Raw genomic sequence first — 21,008 nt, forward strand, 5'->3', positions numbered from 1 at the left:
AGAGACGCTGGTTTGCTCAGAAAGCTCCAGGTGTCTCCTTTGGGTCTAGTTTGAGTGGAACTAAACGTCTCTCCGCCTTACCCATGTTTTTTGTTGTATGTTGTTTTTTCTTTTTAATTTAACTGAAAATGCCTCCAGATGACATCATCCGAAGGCACTTTTAACTTCAGGTGATGCCCCTTTTGTTGCTCATACTACAGAGGTCATAGTTCTTTTTACCTCCAGATCGAAAACTGCGCCCGTTCATTTCAATGAAAATTGCTCCATGGCACACAGTAATAAAAGCGTCCTAACTTTCATCGATTCTGGCCTTTAAAAATGACCCTGATGATTTATTTATTTTTTGGACCCATAGTGGAGGTGAACTAGCCAACTCCACGGCTCCTCGTACACAATACAGATGGGAATAACAAAAACGCCTCATGGCTCTTCCAGACTTTCTGAATGCTAATGAAATGAATGAATCCAATTCTAATAATAAACAACAACAATTCGGGGCCCTAGTCATGAGTGTTCTCGCAGAACTCTTCCACATGACATCGTCTAAACTCCTGTTGATGGAAAAAGTCTTCCAGATGACATCATCAGGGGCCATCTCTCACCTGGAAGCACAGGGAAGGCAGATGGACGTTTGGTGTTAGTCGCACACACATACTCCTCACATAGGACGAAAGTGGAACATTGGTAAAGTTGACTTTTACGTTTGGGTAAACTCTCCTCCACTGCACTGCATTCTGGGCCTGCAGATACCGTCTTACTAAACAAAACTGCTTCCAATCAGAGGGCTTATGACTAAGCCCAGGAGATAGTTTGTGTAAACTGCAGCTTGAATGAGGCCGGTTAAATTTAATCACTGCTGCTTTCTCATCCCTCCTCCCCACATGAAGCTGTGGAAACACAGCTGGTTTGTCATTTCTTTAGTTACGCTCTCGGCCCAAAAATAGCTCCCGCTGTATACTCCCTTCCATGTTCAGCTGCTGGTAATAGTTTTTGAAGCGCAAGCGCTTTTGAGAGCATGATCAGGGTGCAAAAAGAAAATGTTAGCCTTCAGCAATGCATGACGCTTTCAAAACAGCCCCTTTTCATGGCTTTAATCCTCTGTTTGTTTGTGGGTGCGTGTTGGGTCGAAAGGCTTTTCCACACCTCTGTAAAGGGCTTTTGTGCACCAATCATAACAACTGTGTTTAGTCCACAAATGTGAAACAGTCATAGCAGTGAATTGGGAATCGGCCACATGATAGCCAGGTTTTTAATAAAGAGACTAAATGTGTCCTCCTGTATTCTGTGGAAAGCGGCTCTTTTGGCTGCCTCTTTTTGTTTTCAACAGAAGCTGTACACTCCCTGCACTTTCTTCAGAATTGAAACTGGTATTATTACAGAGGGGGACAACAAACAAGGTGTTTCCCAGGCAGTTATTTATAATATTTAGGGCTGGGTTAGGTACTTGACTTGTGACTGTTTTTCTCAGATTCAAAAAAAGCTTCTTCTCGTGATGTGAACTGGGTTCGAGAACAGCGAATTCGTGCCTGTAGTTGTAAAAGCACCCGAAGCATCCACCTGAGCCAGAGCCTGACCTGAACAAAAATGACGGGACTGCCCCCCCCCGTCCAGTACGCTCTGGTAGGATTCATAAAACATATACTTTTTTTCCTTTTAAATACAACTTAGGACTCACCTATTCAAAATGGCTTATTGTTTGTGATTTCAGACCGTTTCTGTTACTAATTAGCCTTATTAGTCAGTTTTACTTATTATTGCGCTTTGTTTCATACATTTTGTTTGTCAGTGATTGTTGCTTCTTCTGTAAGTAACCTTCAGTCACTTGATGGCCTCTTTAAAAAAAAAAGTATTATTATTATTAAATTTACATTCAGTGCAAGTACAAGTGATGCTGCAGTCGTCCGCTGCCTCAGCCAATAGTTAGTGAACAGACTGTACGTAAAACCTAGAATTACTACCTTACAGTTGCATGACTGCTGTTAAATGTGTCTAAGGTGATTTTATCACAAGTTGACTAGCGTTAAGGACCATTAAGACAGATTGGGATCTGATTGTCTGGGACATATTTGACCGCGTAGCTTTTTGAGTTTAATGTGTGTAGATGCGTCAATTCAATGTGGGTTTTCTGGTGAGAACTTTCTAACTCTTAAAATAAAGAAACAGCTGCAATAGCCTGTACATGTAAACAAGTTGTTGTTTTTTTTTTTTTCATTCCTAGAAAAATTACTGCTAGATATGTTACACAAATTTGATGCGCGTGTGGAAAATGTAACACAAAATCTAAACCGAATGGTCTGCTGCACCTTGGACATGCATGTAAAGAGACACGTGTGAACAGTGATGTTTTCTCAGCTGTCCACTTCAAAACCGTGTAAACAGGATCAAATTTATCAGTTTACCCGTGAGTTCGAGTGGGTGTTTGTGCTTGATGTAATCAAAATTCCCTCCAGGTGTCTGAGTCCAAATGGACATTTTAATTTTTTTAAACTAAATTTAAAAGATTCCCTTAACGTGTCCCTGACATATTGCATTGGACAGATAACCCAAAAACATACTACCTCCAACCGCCAGTGTAACCAGCGCAGAGGCATTAAATAATAGCAGCGCTTATGTCGCTCTCGTTAATTAGGTAGCGAGCCATCACACAGACAGATAAAATCATTTAAGGTCTCCCCGCTCATAAATCACACTGTCAAACCAAAACACCAACTGACTGCTCGATAAATGATAAATGACTCTGCTCATTTTGCCTCTGTGACTCTTAAGAGGCTCTCACCAGATTTTTGATAAATGGTAAACTCCCCTAAGAACCTGATAACATAATGTGAAATGCCTAAAGGTTCTCCGTGATGTCTTTCAGTACTTACACTGATAATGAGCTGTTGGCTTCAATGAACCATAATATAGTTTTATTTATGTGTTTACATTGATTACACTGTGTTCTTTAGCACCACGACCTTTTTATTTATTTTTTCATTTCAAGTAACTGGACAGAAGTGTAGCCAGGTCACATTAGTTGCTGCTGAGGCTCAAGATGCTTCTATGATGAGGAATGGACTATTACAGTACATAAGTTTACTTCAAATGGAATGTCCATCTATCAATCCATCCATCCATCCATCATCTGTAACCACTTATCCTGTTCAGGGCTGGTGGGGGGGTGGGGCTTATCCTAGTTATCATTGGCTAAGAGGTGGGGTACACCCAGGACATATTTCCAGTGTATCTCAGGGCCAACACAGAGAGACATAGACAGTCAACCATTCACAATCCCATTCAGCAAGACTCTGGGAGGAAAATTTTGCTCATTTACTGGATGAAAGTGAATTAGATAAACAGATTGACTTGGTCTTTTTGCTGTAAAAGGGGAAAACGTTTCCAGTATTGTACAAATAAACGTAGCATGTGTTAGTCGCTGAGCTTTGCAAGTGCTGTTTACTTTTTCTTAAACAGTCAGTGACAAATAATTTAGCAACTGCACACTTCACATTAAGACTAATAGCATTTATTGAAGTGAAAGACGACAACAAAAGTGCCTTTTTGTTTCTCATTAGTCCTTTATTGTAAGACGTTTTTCTTGAGGCTGTAGATTTCTTGGCTGCGAAATGGTTCAGACATGCTGTAGGTACGTCTGTCTCCTGTGCAGATGTTCGGCTTAGTGGGTAATCTCTCCCACCTCAGCTTTTATGCGCTGTCAACCTTTTTTCCGTGCAGCTCCTTTCCTCCACCGCCTTCCTTTCTCAGTGGCATCACAGCGCCCTGGTGGTAACAGGCGACAAATCACGTTGGCTGATTTATGAAGGTATTTGGCAGCTCCCGGGACAGTTTGGACATTTATGGGAATTCCAGCCATAACAAAGCCACAGGCTCTCTGGGGAAGGTGCAAGTAAAGGAGAGAAAAAGAAAGACTTAAGTGGTGACTTCTTGCTCTGTAAGCAAGAAGATGCAGACCATTGTGTGGTCTGTGCTGTATTCTTTGAGTGCGTGCAAAGAAATGTGTCTCAAAAGCAGCTCTGTGTGTTACTGTTCCTTAAGAAGGTGGTCCACTCAGTGCTGATGCTGCTCTTGTGTTTATATTTAAAGTTTCTGAGAGTTTCCTGTCTTCTTGGTGTCATCTGTCAGGACGGGGTTTGTGGTTTTTCCTCCTTTTTTCTCAGGGTATGAACAGTGTTCATTGCCTCTTCAGGAGTTCTACATTCTGACTCTGTTACAGGCAGAAAGTCCTTCACACCTGCATATATACTCACAAATTAATCTCACAAAACACAGTTTAGACATTTTATTTTTTATTTTTTTATTTTTTGCGGGATTTTCAGTCCACTTTATAAAAACAGCAGGGTTGAAATTCTATATTTTTAGGCAATAAAACCTTAAACTTTACATGAGAACTGTGTTCCTCTTAAAAAATGAGAGAGAGAGAGAGAGAAAGAGAGGATTGTAAAATACCTGCTCTGAGGTAAGAATGGGAACTTGAAACCCTTGACACTGATTGCATAAAAACCTTCACAGTGGACTTTGTGAAACAGCAGTGAGCAGGTGTGTTTGTGTGTGTGTGTGTGTGTGTGTGTATTTGTGTGTAGCTGAATATTTATGTGTGCACACTTAGCTTAATATATTTTTAAAAAGTTTAGTGTTCCTGTGCACCTCAGGCTTCTCGTCTCCTGCTTCTAATCGTTCGCACTTCAGCATTACCTCATCTTTCTCCCTTGTTGCCCTGGGCATCGCTGTGTTGGTGCAGGGTTCCTTGAATACAGTCCCTGTGGAATTTGTGACGTACACACAGCACCGTAGGTGGAACAGAAGATGCAGAGCACTGCCTGACACTGTGGAGGTTATGAAAGAGAGGTTTTCACCTGTGGCTCATTTCTGTAAAACGAGGCTAGTTGTAGCTGCTGGCTATGCTAACTTCCAGAAACAAGAATGTTAATCTGACAGTACTGATTTACTTCAAAGTAGCCTCAGACTACACTGCAGTTATTTCCATTAACTGTTAATATGAATAATAATTACGTTTTTCAATGCTTTTAAAAAATGTTGAATTCCTAATTTTAAAATTTTTAATGATTCAAGAAAGCGTCTGTTGATCGATTAATTGAGCTGTTAGCTGTAGCTAAAGGTTTTTTAACATTAATTTAATGTAGTTGAACAGGTTTCTTACGTTGATCTGAGACAAGCCAACTGAGTGGAAAGTTTACACTCTGAAATCCAGCTTAACTGGAAGGAAAATGCTTTATTGGGGAAGTCAAGATCATGCCTAATTGTGATACTTTCTATGTCTTTGGCATATTGTAAGCCCACTTTTTAAAAAGAAAAAGTTGAACAAAGTAATTTAATATTTAGCATAGCAGTATGATGCTTGTTGAGTATTGAAACAATTATAAATATTATGTCACATTTTCCCAGAATTGTTTCTGTAAATTGTGAAAATTGCAGTTAAAGATGACAGTTTGACTTTCTGCTACCACCCACTCGTATGTATATCAAACAATTTTGTCTGTATTGTCCCAAATTGAACGCCAGTGTTTGCAGATTAACCTTTGTACAGTTCATCCAGAAAGGATTCCCAACGCTTAACTTTTTCCACATTTTGTTATGTTACAGCCTTATTCCAAAATGGATGAAATTCATTATTTTCCAGATGGAAACCACTTCTCAGTAAAAGGCATATGAGAAACAAAATTCCCTGGTCTGATGAAACAAAGATTGAACTCTTTGGCCTGAATCCCAAGTGTCTGGCGGAAACCAACCACCGCTCACCAGCTGGCCAATACCATCCCTACGGTAAAGCTTGGTGGTGGCAGTGTCATGCTGTGGGGATGTTTTGTAGTCGGGATCGAGGGAAAGAAAAATGCAGCATTGTACGGAGACTTCGTTGATGAAAACCTGTTCCAGAGCGCTGTGGGCCTCTGACTGGGGCGAGGGTTCATCATTTAACAGGACATGGACCCTAAGCACACAGCCAATATAACAAAGGAGTGGCTACAGTTCAAACTTGACCCCGACTGAACATCTCTGTAGAGATCTGAAAATGGCTGCGCACCAACACTTCCCATCCAACTTGATGGAGCTTTTTTTTTTTTCAAACAAACGAGTATTGTTTATAGAAGTTTGAGGAAAATAATGACTTTGGTCCATTTTGGAATAAGGCTGTAACAAAATGTGCAAAAAGTTGAAAACGTGAATACTTTCTGGATGCACTGTAATAGGAGCCACTCTTACAGGGTTTGTGTCATCTTGACAGAGACCCGAGGGCTCATATTTGAAGGTTTGTGTAGGTTAACGCAAACGGTCCCTTTGTCAAAGCAGAAACATACCTATGCTTATGACCCTGCAGAATTGAAAAGAAAAGTGCTGCTTCTTGTTGGAGGACCTGTGGCTTAGGCATCTGTTGACGTGAAACTGACGTGGTGACACTTCCTGTCACCGTGGAATACTTTTAGCCACATTACACAGCTGATAACTGACTTGCTAGACAAACATGTTATTAGCGCAGTGGGAGAGCAAACAGACTGGAAGGGCTTAGAAGTAGGAGCAAGTACAATGTCCATAAAAATATTCACCCTTCACCGTTTTTTTTTTTTATTTTCTTGAACACTGAATCAAGGTTGATTTAATTTCACCTTTTCTCAATAGACAATTACGAAAAAAAGTCTACATAAGATATAACCCATCTAAATCATAACTGTTGCAGCTAGTTGGATTTAGAAGTCACACAGATGGTTACATTGAGATTCCGTGAGTGCAGTGAATGGTATGGTATTAATTGAATTATAAATACACTTGCGTATGCAAGGTTCAGTTAACGAGGAATCGGTGTTCTGGCTCAGATCTGCACCATGAAGACCAAACTACACTCTAATCAACTCAGCAAGTTGGGGATGGATACGAGAACGTTTCCAAGTCACTAAATATCTCTTGGAGTACAGATAAATCCATCATTCGGAGATGGAGGGGTACATATGAGTTTGCAGACACCAAGCTGTCCTCAAAATAAAGGAACTGTACAAAAAGGGGCTAGTAAGGGAGGCAGCCAGTGCTTTTCAATACATGGTACTGACTGGATTTTAGTCATCTTCTTTTGCTTTCAGGCTAAAGTTGTGCACAGTACCTGTAGCCTGGTACTTCTTGGTGTCACTTCTGTTGAGGTTCCAAGCCAGCTGAGGCAATGCCTCAAGCTGATGTGAAAACACTGCAGACTGCCGACTGGTCAGAGGGAACTGTGAATACAGTTTGCCCTCAGTTGGCTTTTCCTGTGCGTCACGTTGGTGGTGACGACATCATGGCTTCATGCTGTGTTAGTATCATGACCAGGTGCTACTATATTTGCAATGGGAAATGAAGCAAGGCGAGTAGATTTGAGTTCAGGCTGTACTATGCAATGGATAAGTGGCTCATGACCTTTGACCATGTTTGAATATAGGCATTGTATGTGCCTGTAAGAAAAGTCCAAAGCATGGGAGAAAGATGCAGTTATGGGAGGCTGTTGCCTAATTAATGAAATGGCAGGGCGGAAGAGAGATAAGGCAGGCGAGTGAGAAAGATACTGGCAGGTAATCAAGAAAGATTACCTGAGAATGAGGCGAGGGGGGCAAGATATGGATGTTTAAACTGGGAAGGCTGGAGAGTCAGCAGGGAGAGTGAGACAGATATACAACATCAAAAGCTTGGCTGAGTGAAAGAGATTAGAGCAGGGCAAAGGTAGTTGGTTAACTTCGAATGAAACCTGAGAGAATTGGACAACGGGGAGAAGCAATAGAAAGTGAGTGAGAGATTGTGCTTGTTTTACGAGCTGAAATGGTAAATTTGAGAACTTGGGACACATTAACTTTTACAACATATAGTGTGTGTGTGTGTTTTTTTGTGAGAGAGAGGTTCTAAAATTAGTATGGCTACCATAGGGAAGTTATTATAAGTACACCTAAACTTAGTAGTGCCCCGTTCATCAGAACAAAGTGGATACTGATGTGTTGTTTGGTTTCTAATAAACAGTTTGTTTGTTTTGTTTTTTTTAGATGAGGTGACGTCCCATTTGTCAGAAGTAGTTTGCAGCTTGATGGCCCACAGAGATGAGTCAGCATCGCGTTGTGGCTCATTAACAGGATGCAGGTTTATTTGTTTGTGGGTGTATCTCCTTATTCAAAACCTACTGTATGTCAGGGTGACTGGAAAATGTCAAGCTGCACTGGAAGTCCAGGCTAAAACACATCTTTGATTTTTATAGCTCGCTGAACACCCAATTGCTGCATATTGGTATTACTGTCGATTTACCGTCATGTATGATCTTGAGCTTTAGGTATTGGCTGAAAAAATAAGAAAGCTAAGATGAGTATACTGTCTAGGGTCCTCTGGCTCAGCCTCCGAGAAAGTTCAGACATAGGTGATATGCTGCTCCTTTTCTGTTGAAAGGAGCCAGTTAAGGTGATTTGGGCAACTTGTAAGACTGACTACTGGCTGCCGTCTCTCATGAGAGGTTTTTCCAGTTAAATCTAGATGGTAGCTGAGCCCAGAACACCAAAGAAATGATATAATGTATGTCATCTTGTGTAATAATGACGTCATATCCCACTGGAGAGGTACTACACGTTGCTGGGAAGAGGGACTTTTAGAAAACCTTGCTGAACTTGGTGCCACTGTTACCCGACACTTGTATCCAAAGGGTGCTAAAAGGGAAAATGTTTCAGTCTCATGAGGCGTTAAGTGCAGAAAGGAAAAAAGAACAAAGTTAAGTTTTTTTTTTTTTTTTTTTTTTAGAAAGTTGCAGAAGAGTTTTGTCTTCAAACTGTTTTTTTATTTTTTTTTAACAGTAGGAGCGAGGACGCTGAGAACAGCTGAAAACATGAGCAAAATCTAGTCCCTTTTGTAAATCCTGTGCGGCAGGATGTCAAAACTCTGGAACAGTCATTGTATCATTTCACTGTTGCCTTTCTCTTTACACTTCTTGGAAGGTAGACTACCACAACTCTGAGCTAACCTGCCTTCGATAGGCAGATGCAGTTTGTTAGGAGAGGGGGCTGCACCTGACAGACGTTGTGCCGGATCCAGATTTTTTAGCTGTGCACTGTTTTTTTTTTTTTTTTTTTTTTTTTTTAAACATAGCTGTTTTTGGCCACATTTCCATCGTGCTGAAATAAATGAGAAGCAGTTATGATTTTGGTCGTAACATAATCTGTTTTAAGTGACTCTTTATGTGATGGTGAATCTTAAATTTACTGAATGTGCAACTCTTTTTTTTTAAGCTGCTAAAAGTGTATGCTTGTCTTCAAAATGTATGCACAACTCAATAAGCAACAATCAGACTTCTTGTGTTTTTCTTTGAGATAAAAGCAGAAAAATGTATCTTCATCACGACTGTGAGGATGAGATTGACACTGAACTGCACAACAACTATTATCGGATTCTTTACCAAGTCTTGCAAAATCCTGATTGCTGTGTGGAAGTACAAGCACTAAATATCAAGCTAAGCCTCTCTAACACATTAGGCATAGATGGGAAAAAATTAACCCAGACATCTCCCACTTGAAACCCTGCGGTCTGTTTTTGCACACTGGGCAGTTTGTCACCAAAAGTAGGAGATTTCTACAAACCTCTTTTTGCTGGAACTCGTTTTTTTTCCTTCCTCAGTAAAGCCGGGCATGACGTAAATGCAGCACTACCTCACCCACACCTAGAGGACACACTCCACTGTGAAAAGACTCACACACACGCCAGTAACAACATCAACAAATGCGAATTTGCCAACAAGCTGCAGGGTTTAGAGAGAGTCCGAAATTAAAAGGATACAGAAGAGACTCTGTGAAACAGACAGAGAGGGGGAGGCTGTGGAAGACGGTGTGTTTGTGCTTTAATGGGTGAATAAACACAGCCTTCCCCTGACCCACGCCACTGAAAGCTTTCCTTATGGAGCCACTAAAGGCCGCTCCTTACGGAACTGAAGGGCCGGTGGACTGGGAGGCAGACAGACGCTAACGAACGAGGGAGTCAAGTCTCGGTGAGAAAGTTCGGAGTCGTCCCTGCTCTATGGTTTGTGGTCGTTGGTTTCAAACATCTCTGACACCAATTCTCCGCTATCTATATTTCATATGCGCGGTGAAGCCTGAGAAACAGTCAGAGGGCAGCATGACGCAATTTTAAAAACACCCTGTACGCGATTAAAATGCCATTTATCACATGGTGTATGGGGGACCCACCTTCCCTAGTCAATGATTCACTGAGCACTCATTTGCTATAAGAATCTTTAAGTTGATTTTATTGCGCAAGACAGACCAGCAGTGCAAAAGATTCATATGAGAGAAATTTGCATGCAGCCCAGTGATTCTACACTAGTACAAATTTATTTAGCAAATTTATTTATTAGCTTGTTTATATTTCTTAAAATCATGATGTAACTAGATGTGAATACGGCAGATAGAGTTTCTGCAACGTAAATACGTTGCATGCAAACATCAACAATTACCACCTCTGCCAGTTTACATGCAGGTCTGTCCAGAGTTCTATTCTAATCACTTCATCCATGTGTCTAAGTGGACATTTGGCCCCATTGTGAAGAAATCCTGTCAAGCCCTTCCCGAGGTCTTGTGTATCAAGTGTGGGGCAGATTGGAGGTAATGATGACATTGACTTTTGACATTTCACAACCAAAATCTAATCAGGTCATTAAGTCCAAGTGCACGTTTTTGCCAGATGTAACCAAACTCTCTCCAGGCATTGCTGAGAATGGGACAGATGTGGGTCGGGTCACCTTTACCTTTGACCATATAATCTAATCGGTTCATGATTGAGTCCGAGTGGTCCATTTTGAAAAAATTGTCTCAATGCAGTCCTGAAATACGGGTGTCCCTGGTCTTTTACTTTATTCAACTTTGATTGTTTAAGTTGTTTAAATGGCCGACCATTATTATAAAAAGATCACACAACTTTTCTCTGCTAAATTGTGCCTAATGCACTACACGTTTTTGTCCATCTTGCCTTCATCTGGGTGATGTCTTGAACTTTTTTTGCGTATAATCATACAGCCTTAAAAATAATATTAGTTACAGCTCCACTAACTTTGGGTCAATTGTTTATTCGGTTAATGCCTGTAAGAAGATAATCTACATGTAGCCTGTGTTTGCAGCTCTCATCGGGCTGTAATCCACACTGTTTACTTTAAACATTTAACGAACAGCTTGTGAGTGAACTATCACCACTTGTAACAAAGTGTCTGCTACTTTGGCTTCTTAAAACATGTTTTCAAGTCCCTCATTCGCATCACGAGTCACAACAGCAACTGGGCTTTGTCCCGCTCTGTATTGTTTGAACGTAAACATGTCAGCTTTTCCTGTGGGTACCACCAACCTCACAGCCACCAACCAGGATTCCCAGCGTGGACAGCGTGTTTGTGTGTTAGCTGGGAAGCTACATTCCACAGAGCACAGCAGGCGTGAGCATGCAGGAATCATCACCTGATGTCATTTGTAGGGAATGCAGACTGAAGGGACTAGAGAGGTTAACTCGCATAGTTTAGTTACCGTGACAAGCTGAATCATCATTGATCGTTTTATTGTGACTAGCTGTTGTGGCTAATAATAAGGAAGGACCCTGAAAGCCAATGTTAAGCTGTCTGAACTTAATTACTTTACCTTTCAGCTAAGTGGGCTTTTCTGTCGAAATGATTGCTGGATGTTGAGGAGTTTTGTCAAAACCAGACATCATTGGCCACTGAGCTTATGTTTATCACTTCAGCTTTAATAATCCTTGACGACCGTATGATGTAATGCTTGGTATATATTTAGGCCTTTTCTGATAACCAACACAATTAAATTTTTTTTTTTTTTCTGCACATCCAGCCTGAACAATTTGCCTGATGATCCTCACAATTCTGCACTTTTGGTCCCATAGATCATGCCCTTTACCAACCTGCCTTAATCATATGTCTCTTGATATTTACATAACCAAATTCTGATAATAAAAAGAGTCATTCTTGTGATTGAACTTTGAGCTTTGTGACTGGATGTTTCTTGTTGAGAGTCAAACTGTAGTAGTTTTATGTACACAGGGTTGTACATTTAACATATTAATTGATCGCACCACTCATTTTCTAATGTAGTTGTCAGTAATCTGGATCGATGATTTAGCTGGGAGGGTTTCAAACGGATTCATGTCATAATATGAGTCACGTACCATTACCTAAGGACAACATGGATGGGACTTTTTCTGGGCATCTAAATAACTTTACAGCTCTCCTGGGTTTATTTAGTCTGAACTGTAGTAAAAACAGCCAAAACCATTCAATTATTTCTGTAATTAGATGAAACAAAAACCTGCAGCTCAAGACATTTTTGAACTGTGAACAATCTAATTTTTGACATTTAAAGTGCTATAAGACTTAAAATCATAAATGTTAATTAAAACTGCATATTCTGTTTCTGTCAACTGACCTGTTGCTGTCGCACTGACAAGGTGGGGTACCAGGGAGTACCACAGATCCTTGAGTCTCGGCTCCTCGCTGTTTTGGTGTAGTTTCCTTTGAGCAGAAGTAGGTCAGGAAGCAGCCTGTATAAGAACCTGTTGTTACAGAACTCTTATTAAAACAGTTTTATGGCCTTGCAAAACTGGTCTGGAATGTGTATCAAAAAATAAAGTAGCGGATACAGTACCTCTGTCTGTGTTGGTATGTTGGTGCTGACTCAAATGAATGCACTGTAAATTCAAGGTTTAAATGTTTGTGTGTGACGAAATAATTTACGCCTGAAGCATATTAGACAAAAAAGAACATCAGCATTATGTTTTATATTTTTATATAGATACACAAACACACACATTATATGACGTACCAAATTTACACAGTGTCATTTAAAATATTGTCTAGCATTAAAGGACATTCTCTGAAGGAAAGAACGATGACTATACGTTTGTAAGCAGCTCAGAGATGGACATTGCTTTGACAATGAAATGACACTAGAAAGCCAAAGGCCAGACTGCAAAGTTAAGCAGCAGTAGCCCTCATAGGAACTTCAGATGATGCTTGTGGGCAGCTTCAACAATCCTCCATCAAGCTCTCCAGTGTATGTAAGAATGGACCTCTTCTCAGTCAAACTGTATAGAATGCAACCACAAAATGCTATTTAAAAAAAAACTCATTTTGAAAAAAATTCATTTTGTTTCATTGTTTTAAACAATGTGTGGCCTCTTGCATTCTTGACCTTCGTGATGTTTGTATCCTTTTGTTTGTTGCCACAGCAAAAATACATGCTTGCCTATGTGGGCTGGGTTGAGTAGAACACATGGAGAATGTAGGTTTCAAACTCTGTAAATCCTTCAGAGACCTGGCCGTCGTCAACAGCAGCGCCATTCCTTACGATAGCCAGGCATCGCTTGATGCGCGAGGGGGCAGCCCCTGGAAAAATTAACAGCAGTGCTGTCTTTCTTATTGTAAACTTTTAGCGGATCCTTTGTTTTGACCATAAAGAGAGAAAATGTTAAGAATGGCACAAGGTTTCTGCACAAATTCTCTGTCGTGCTAGCGCTATTGTCATTTGCACTCTGTAGTGAGTCAGATAATGAAGATTAAAAATGCTTCTGATATTTGTCTGTTTGACTATTCCTCTACATGTAAGTGGGGTCTAGGAGTTTTCTTGATTGGAATAATTTGTCCATAAAATTTAAATGCTACTAAATAATGGATATAACATTATTTATGCCCACATCTTGTTGTATTCGACCAGATGTTAACCAGCTGTAACCTAAATGATTGTTGCTTGATTAGTCATGTATATTTAATTAAATATTATTGAGAAATGTTTAAGATTTAACACATATGGGGCAATAGACGGATTCTAGCTGATCAAACCCAGAAAGTGTATGAGGTGTTTAAATATTCACTCAGCTACTAGTTGGAGCATAAGAATCTGTTCCTACTCACCTGATACCAGTATCAGGCATTGGGTCTGATAATGGCCTTGAGTACTCGTGTTCATAAAACTTCTTTAAAACTGCTAATTTTGTGTTCAGTGTGGAGGTGTAAAAATGTCTTGTTTACTAAAAGCTGGTGTTAGATAATTGATGGTGACAAATATAAAATGCAACTTCTTCAATTTACAAAGTTGTTTTTCACGTTTCTCAAAATTATTTTGATGATGTTTAATATTTGCAACTGACATTGGCGACAACTGCGGGAGATCTACATTAACTTCAGCTTTACTTGAAGTTTGTTGTATTTTACAAGTTATTCTACCTTGTAGACCCTGCAGTCTGTTATGTCCACATCTCTCCATCCAGAAACTTACTCCAAATCTGCACTTTGTGTTTTTCTTTTTTTCATATTGTTCTTTACAGCCACGTTTGCTCCCAGTTACTGAGATAATGAGCTCTCACAGGATTTGTCAGTTTGTCTACCTTAGAAAGTCCAGTCGTTAGGTGTGTGCTACTTCATGAAACTGTGTTGAAATGTGAACTGTCCAGTCTTTAAAGTATGGGACACTCCAGAAGCCTGACTATTTGCACCAGCAGTGATTTTACTGGCCAGTTGGGGCAAAATGTTCTCTATGGGACATATTAAATGACTATATTGCAAACACTTAGTATAAATTGTAACCCAACTGTTTTAGATCTACTGTCCAGCAGTAGAAGCAAAACAGTGTAGTACTTGTATCGGCAAGTCCTCAAATGTAAGTACTTGTATTCAGTCTGGGGGGGGCGGGGGGATATTTTAAAATCCGTAATTATGACAGTCTGCCTCAATCGTCACATCAAATCCATTTGACACTGACTGCCAGCTGCTCCTACTGAGTGTGTTGGAGTCTGTAGTGTTGTGGGCGGCCCCTGGTTTGACAGATCCCATTGTGAAAGAACTAAGTTACAGTTCAAACCACAACACAAAACCGCAAGCTACTGACCAGCATCTGCCGCCTGCTTCCTATTGAGCCATGTGCCCCAGGACCCCAGCACTTCTTCACTTTGTACACCAAACCAGGAGCCCTATAGCTTTTCAGATTTATACAGAGGTCTTAGATAAAACAAGGAGCATTCTTTTAAGAACTGCATAAATATGTTGCGTTGCCTTACTACGAGCAATATATTGATTACAGATATTGAGAGCTTATATGTAGCAGTTGACAGCAGTTAATAATTGCCTGTGTGCATATTTTGTGGCCACTCTACGTGGAGTTCAGGGTGTAGAATTTAAAAATTATGTGCAGAGTGCAAACAAATGTTTGAAGTGGTTACTGGCGCTGTAAAAACATACTTGCGCTTGTGTGCTGTGCTTTTTTTGCTCTTGTCTAGATGCAAACTTCGCACACAGTGACTGCAGCAATTTTAGTTCCATACCATTACAAATACACTAATCTACTAATCTGCAAGTGAAGTCATCTTCCACAGATAATGCGAATCCCAACACAGTGTTTTGTGAAGCGAAAACAAGACAGTAGCTACTACAAGGGCTTGTACTGACAACATTCCAGTGAGAGAGACTAACACCAAGCCAGTTTGTCTTCCCTTTCTCAGATGCTTTAGAAGAATAAAGCTGGGCCAGAAATGCCAATTACTGCTTTCCTCTCACTTGTCATCACTCAGTCCTAGTGTGCATGTTCACACGGGTTCTGTTAACCTCCTTAGAGTTGCAGTATATGTACAATACTAATTAATATGTTGCTGTAAATGGATTTGTGCAGGAAGGTTTTAAACATTGCTTTCAAGTATTTCTTTGTGGTATCTGCACGTTTGTGCAGTAGCCAACTTTTCAAATGCACATGTAGGCACCATGGCATTCAACATTATGCTTACGGGTATGGTGTCAATACTCCATTCACGTTCCCTTGAGCCTCTCCTACTAAGTAGGATATGATGACAGGCCCTATCCTTGATACTGAATTTCACGGGCCATGCCATAAGAGAAATGTGTGCAAACTAAACCCCATAAAATATCCCGGCACTTTTATTCATACGATGTTGGACCACCCACCAGTGTCTCATTTTGCCATGACCCTTCTGGACTGTCACAAGTGTGTGTCTACCTGTTTCGTCATCTTAAGGTATTTCAACCTATTAGAAAAGAATCTGGTTACTTGATGTAAACAGCTGCTAAGGCTGTGGTTGACACAACTTCCTCACCATAAGACACTGGCTGCTGGTTTTTTCAGGACATTTTGTACTGGAGAGAGAACTAATGTTGCTTGATGTGAAGCTGTTGCAGATTAGGCTGTTTTTTTTTTTTTTTTTTGTGTTAATGATGTTCAGTATTAGGTAATGCTTTAGGTTTTAAAAAAAGTATCAGTATGCACCTGGCAGCCAGCATTGAATACATAAAATGGGAATGCAGGAAATATTTGGTGAGCAGTGTGGAGTATAAATGTTGTCCCCTAAGGCGTAAGCGGCCTGGTTTACAAAGACATATGAGTAAATTGTGCAGATTGCACAAGGTGAAATATTGTAGTAGCAGTAGAGATGGAGTCAGTTTTATTGTTGGACTAACTGTTACTTTGACTCATGCTGTTTTACTCAATCAAGTAAAGTCACCCATTTTACTCAGTTACTTACTTTATCAATCACTCTTTTCCCACATTGTCCATTTACTCAATTTGCTTGTTTCATTTGTCATCCATGCATGCAGTTTTTTTTCTTCAAATTGAGCTCTTTTAGCACCTCGCTCATTTGCTTTTGTCCTTTGGTCACAAATTCACCTCCTCACTTATATTTCTGCTTGGTTATATGTACTCTTTTGTTACTTCTTGGTCTGCTACACAAAGGAAGCACTCTGTCATTTAGACACTCAGTCTGTCACTCTCTGGATCAGTTTGTTGCTTGTTTCGTCAACTTGTGAAAAATGCCCTCAGACAAATTCCAAAAAGACAAACTTGTATACAGTAAAACCTAACCACACATCCTTTAAAGTTTATTTCTGAGCCTAGGCCTCGTAGTTCAACAGCACTGATCAAGAGGGGGAAACGCTGAAACTGATGTTAGAGGGCCTGAAAACCGTAATAGCTGCCCTGTCATCTGTCCTGTCGGCTGATATATGCTCACTGTTTGAGAAATAGTAACATATTAATAACTTTATATAGCTTAGATGATCTACCCATGAACTGAAAATAAACTGCTCTATGCTTGTTTGCATTTAAACATTCCGGGCCTATGATTCAAACAGGCTAATTTGCTGTTGACCGGAGGTTGTTGCTGCCTGGTACAACATGTGACTTTGTGTTTACATCAACACAGAATTGTGCCTGAACATTGTGGTGATGTCCAAACATTGTTTTCTATATTATTATTATTATTATTATTATTATTATTATTATTATTTTGATGCCCCTGCATACAACAAATCAACAAAGCAAAGTGCACGTGTAAAGCCCTCAACATAGTGAAAGATGTCTTAACCCTCTTACCAGAACATCACTAGAAAAAAGCTTGAATTTGAATTTGTTTGCAGAGGACTCACCTCTGGAATGCTGTGAATGTGAATTCTTTTTTTATTTTTTCAAATGTGTGTTGCATCAAACTTTGTTTCTAAGATCATTGAGTTCCTGCAGAGATTAAGTTGAAGAGGATGATTCTGATGCTTTCATGTTTGTCACAGCTTCCATTTTCTAGGATTATACTGCTTTAACAATAGGTAATTGATTGTGTAGTGTGTTATTTGTTCACACTACACAAACACTAACATGATTCTGAACATTGAGTCACACTTGCGCATCAAATAAGAAAACATACCTTAGAATAAAATCCAGACAAGTGGACCAGAGTCTGGGATGGGATGTCATAGAGGGATTGATAGCCAGTAGTGACAGGTGGCCTCAGAAACAACCATATAACTATTTTAAAGACATATGAATGGAGACCTACTAAAAACCTGGTCTGCCACGCAAGACTAAAACAATCTGAATGGTCTTTCACTGCTGACTTAACCGGTTGACTGAGTAATTGGACTAATTCAAAATCCGGACCAATTCCCATTTTCCCCCCTCTCATTTGTAAACAGTTACCCCCCTTCCACTTGAAGTGCTTTTTCCGGATGCCATGGTCAGAGGTCATGACTTCTAAAGTGACTTTGTCTGCTTGCAATTGGAAGTCCAGGTAGCCACTTGTAGGAGCCTAAATGCAGTTTATGTTTGGTTGATTACAGCAATTTAAGTTAATAGATAAAGTCTTAAAATAAGTGAAAGAAATATTTGCCATATTCAGCAAGTTTGTTTAATTTTTCTGATGGGAATTGTGTTTGGTTGATTTCAAAATGCTTTATATCTGAAAGAAACTATGATTGTTATTTTTGAGTAAATAAGTACTTTTATTCTGATAGAATAGAGGGAGGGGAAGTCAGGTGACAGGTTACGAAAACAGGGTTTTTTGGGGAAATTAGAGGACAGTGGAGCCATACAGTTTTTTGACCTCTCTCTCTCTCTCTCTCTCTCTCTCTCTCTCTCTCTCTCTCTCTCTCTTTCTTTACGTCTCTCTCTTTTTTTGTTTTTGAGTGTTTCGTGCCAATGATGTTCTGTTGAAATTTCTGCATGTTGAAGACTGTTATTTACACATTATACGTGTGTCTAAGTAAACATGTCAATTTCATCGAGTGGTCCTGTGGATTTGTGGATGTGGACTGAGTGACACGAGAGCGTCAAGCTAAGGCTTCAATTTGGAAACTTACATTAGTCAAAAAACTTGCTTTTCACGGATAAATGGAGTTTGGAAAAGATGGAACGATGGAAGGACAATTTGCACAGAACAAACTGTAAGTTTAATTCGCCGTGCTTCTCCACAAATTGCTGTTACGTAAATCACGTAACCTAACTTACATAAGGTGTTAACGTGCGCACTGGCTACTCCTGCAAGCAAAACGGGGGAACAGGAGAGACAAAGTTGAAAATACTCATGTAAAGCTTCATTAATCAGCCTTCATATTTTTACTAATTAAGTGTGGAAACCTTTGCTGGTCATGGAAAAACAGGATTGTGGAAAACAGAAAGTAAGAATGACTGAGAAGGCTGTAGAAGAACGCAAAAATAGTCAAGTCAATGCACGCAGACAGAAGCTATCTCAACTAACAAGAATGGTAGAGCAAATTGAGGAATTAATGGAGGATGAAGCAAATGTTGACATTGTTAAAGATAAATTACGAGTTGACTTTACTTCTTTGCAGCAAGAATTTACAGACCTGAACTCTCAGTTGCAACAAATTATGGTTGAGGATGAATATTTGGAGGATCAGAATTATTGGTTTGGTCCAAAAAATAAATTCATGAATGATTTTTTTTGGAAATGTGAAGGATGGATGAAAGATGTGATGAAATGCTCTGAGCTGGACAAAGAAGCTGGAGGACAACTAAGACATGCAGATAATAGATCTACATCATCAAAGTCAACAAGTAAATGCTCAAATAGGACTAGATCACAACATGGAAGCATCTCTTCTACATCTTCTCCAGTCACAATGAAGATCGTAATGGAGCGTGCTGCCTTAAAGGCAAAGGCTGCAGCTTTGGAGGAGAAGTTGGCAATAGAAAAAGAAGAAGCAGAGTTTGTGGCTGAGCAAAAAAGACTAGAAGCTGTAATAAAAGCTAAGAAAGAAATGCATGCCATGCAGACAGCTCTTGCTGAGTCAGATGCAAAAATGGGCATTTTGAAAAAATACGAAGACGCACAAACAGACGTTAGCAGTTTTGCAGTTGGTGATCATGTTAGTCAAACTCAGAAGGAAACTACGTTTCACCCATCATCACAGTACGCCTCACCTACACCTAACAGATGTTATGTGCATCCACCACTGCCTCAGCGGACTTCGCCTGCACTAAATACAGTAAACAATGGTGCACAAGTGCTTGACAGTCTGTGCCAAGCTATTTCTCAGCAAGTCAATGTCTCAGAGTACCTTGTAAAGAATCACAAGGCGTCTCTACTCCCAGATATCAACATTCCAACGTTCAAGGGAGATCCACTTGAATATAATTCCTTTATCAGATCGATTGAGCATGGAATTGAAAATCGTACTGATGACAATCGTGATCGTCTACAATTTTTGTTGCAGTACACAAGTGGACAACCACATGAGTTGGTTAGGAGCTGCATTCACATGGAACCTTTAGTAGGTTATGCTAAAGCAAAACAAATGCTGAAAGAGTATTTTGGAGATGACTACAAGATAGCAGAAGCCTACATAAAGGAGGCCTTGGAGTGGCAGACAATTAAGCCAGAAGATGGCGCTGCGCTACAGTCTTTTGCATTATTTCTCACAGGCTGTTCCAATGCAATGTCAGATATTAATTACTTGGAAGACTTGGATAATACAACTAACATAAAGGCACTAGCTAATAAGCTTCCATACAAACTTAAAGAAACTTTCAGAAAGTATGCTTGTGACCTACAAGAAAAAACAAGGCAAAGAGTGAAGTTCAAGAATTTTGTAGACTTTGTCAATCAGCAAGTGAGGTATATATTACATCCACTTTATGGAAATATTAAGGACACCACTACAAGCATTAGAGACCCAGTCAGACAAAGGGCAAAACCACAATATACAGAAACATTCAAACCTAAAAGGGTGTTCACAACAGCCGTTGTTGATCATAAAGTGGAAAACAAGGTTAAGACTGAAAATGATAAACAAGCAACATCGGAAATGCAGACCAATCCAGTGGATGCAATCAGTAAGCCCTGTATTTACTGCAAGGGAGAACAACATAATCTTACAGTCTGCAAGAAACTAAAGAGCAAGCCACATAAGGACAAAATTGAATTCTTGAAAGGTAAAGGCCTGTGTTTTGCATGTCTAAAACATGGTCACATGAGTAGCAGCTGCAAAGACAAGGTTCAATGTCAAGAATGCTCCCGGATACATCCTACTCTATTGCACATCAACACAAAAGAGTCTCAAGAAGAAACATCAATGGAAACATGTGCTCAACAGTCTGTATCAAGTGCCTTAGTACAAATGAAAGCAACTTTTGGTGTCATTGGGGCCGGTAAGGAAGATTGTATTCTGTCAATCATTCCAGTGTGTGTAAAGGCTGAAAAGGGAACCAAGACAGTGAGGACCTATG

General features: G+C 39.9%; 1 protein-coding gene across 2 annotated transcripts in view; it reads left to right on the forward strand.

Annotated features, from left to right (window-relative positions):
* Positions 1-21,008, forward strand: part of rapgef6 (Rap guanine nucleotide exchange factor (GEF) 6) — a 147,219-nt gene that overhangs the window by 697 nt on the left and 125,514 nt on the right. The window contains exon 2 of one of the 2 annotated variants that reach the window (XM_067492005.1): positions 1,469-1,620. The exons of the other annotated variant lie outside the window; for it this stretch is intronic. Coding sequence (XP_067348106.1) covers positions 1,585-1,620 — 36 coding nt within the window. The 5' untranslated portion in view covers positions 1,469-1,584. The remainder of the gene's footprint in view (positions 1-1,468; positions 1,621-21,008) is intronic. 2 annotated transcript variants of the gene reach the window in all.

The sequence above is a fragment of the Channa argus genome, chromosome 22, assembly GCF_033026475.1.
Source record: "Channa argus isolate prfri chromosome 22, Channa argus male v1.0, whole genome shotgun sequence".
Lineage (NCBI taxonomy): Eukaryota > Metazoa > Chordata > Actinopteri > Anabantiformes > Channidae > Channa > Channa argus.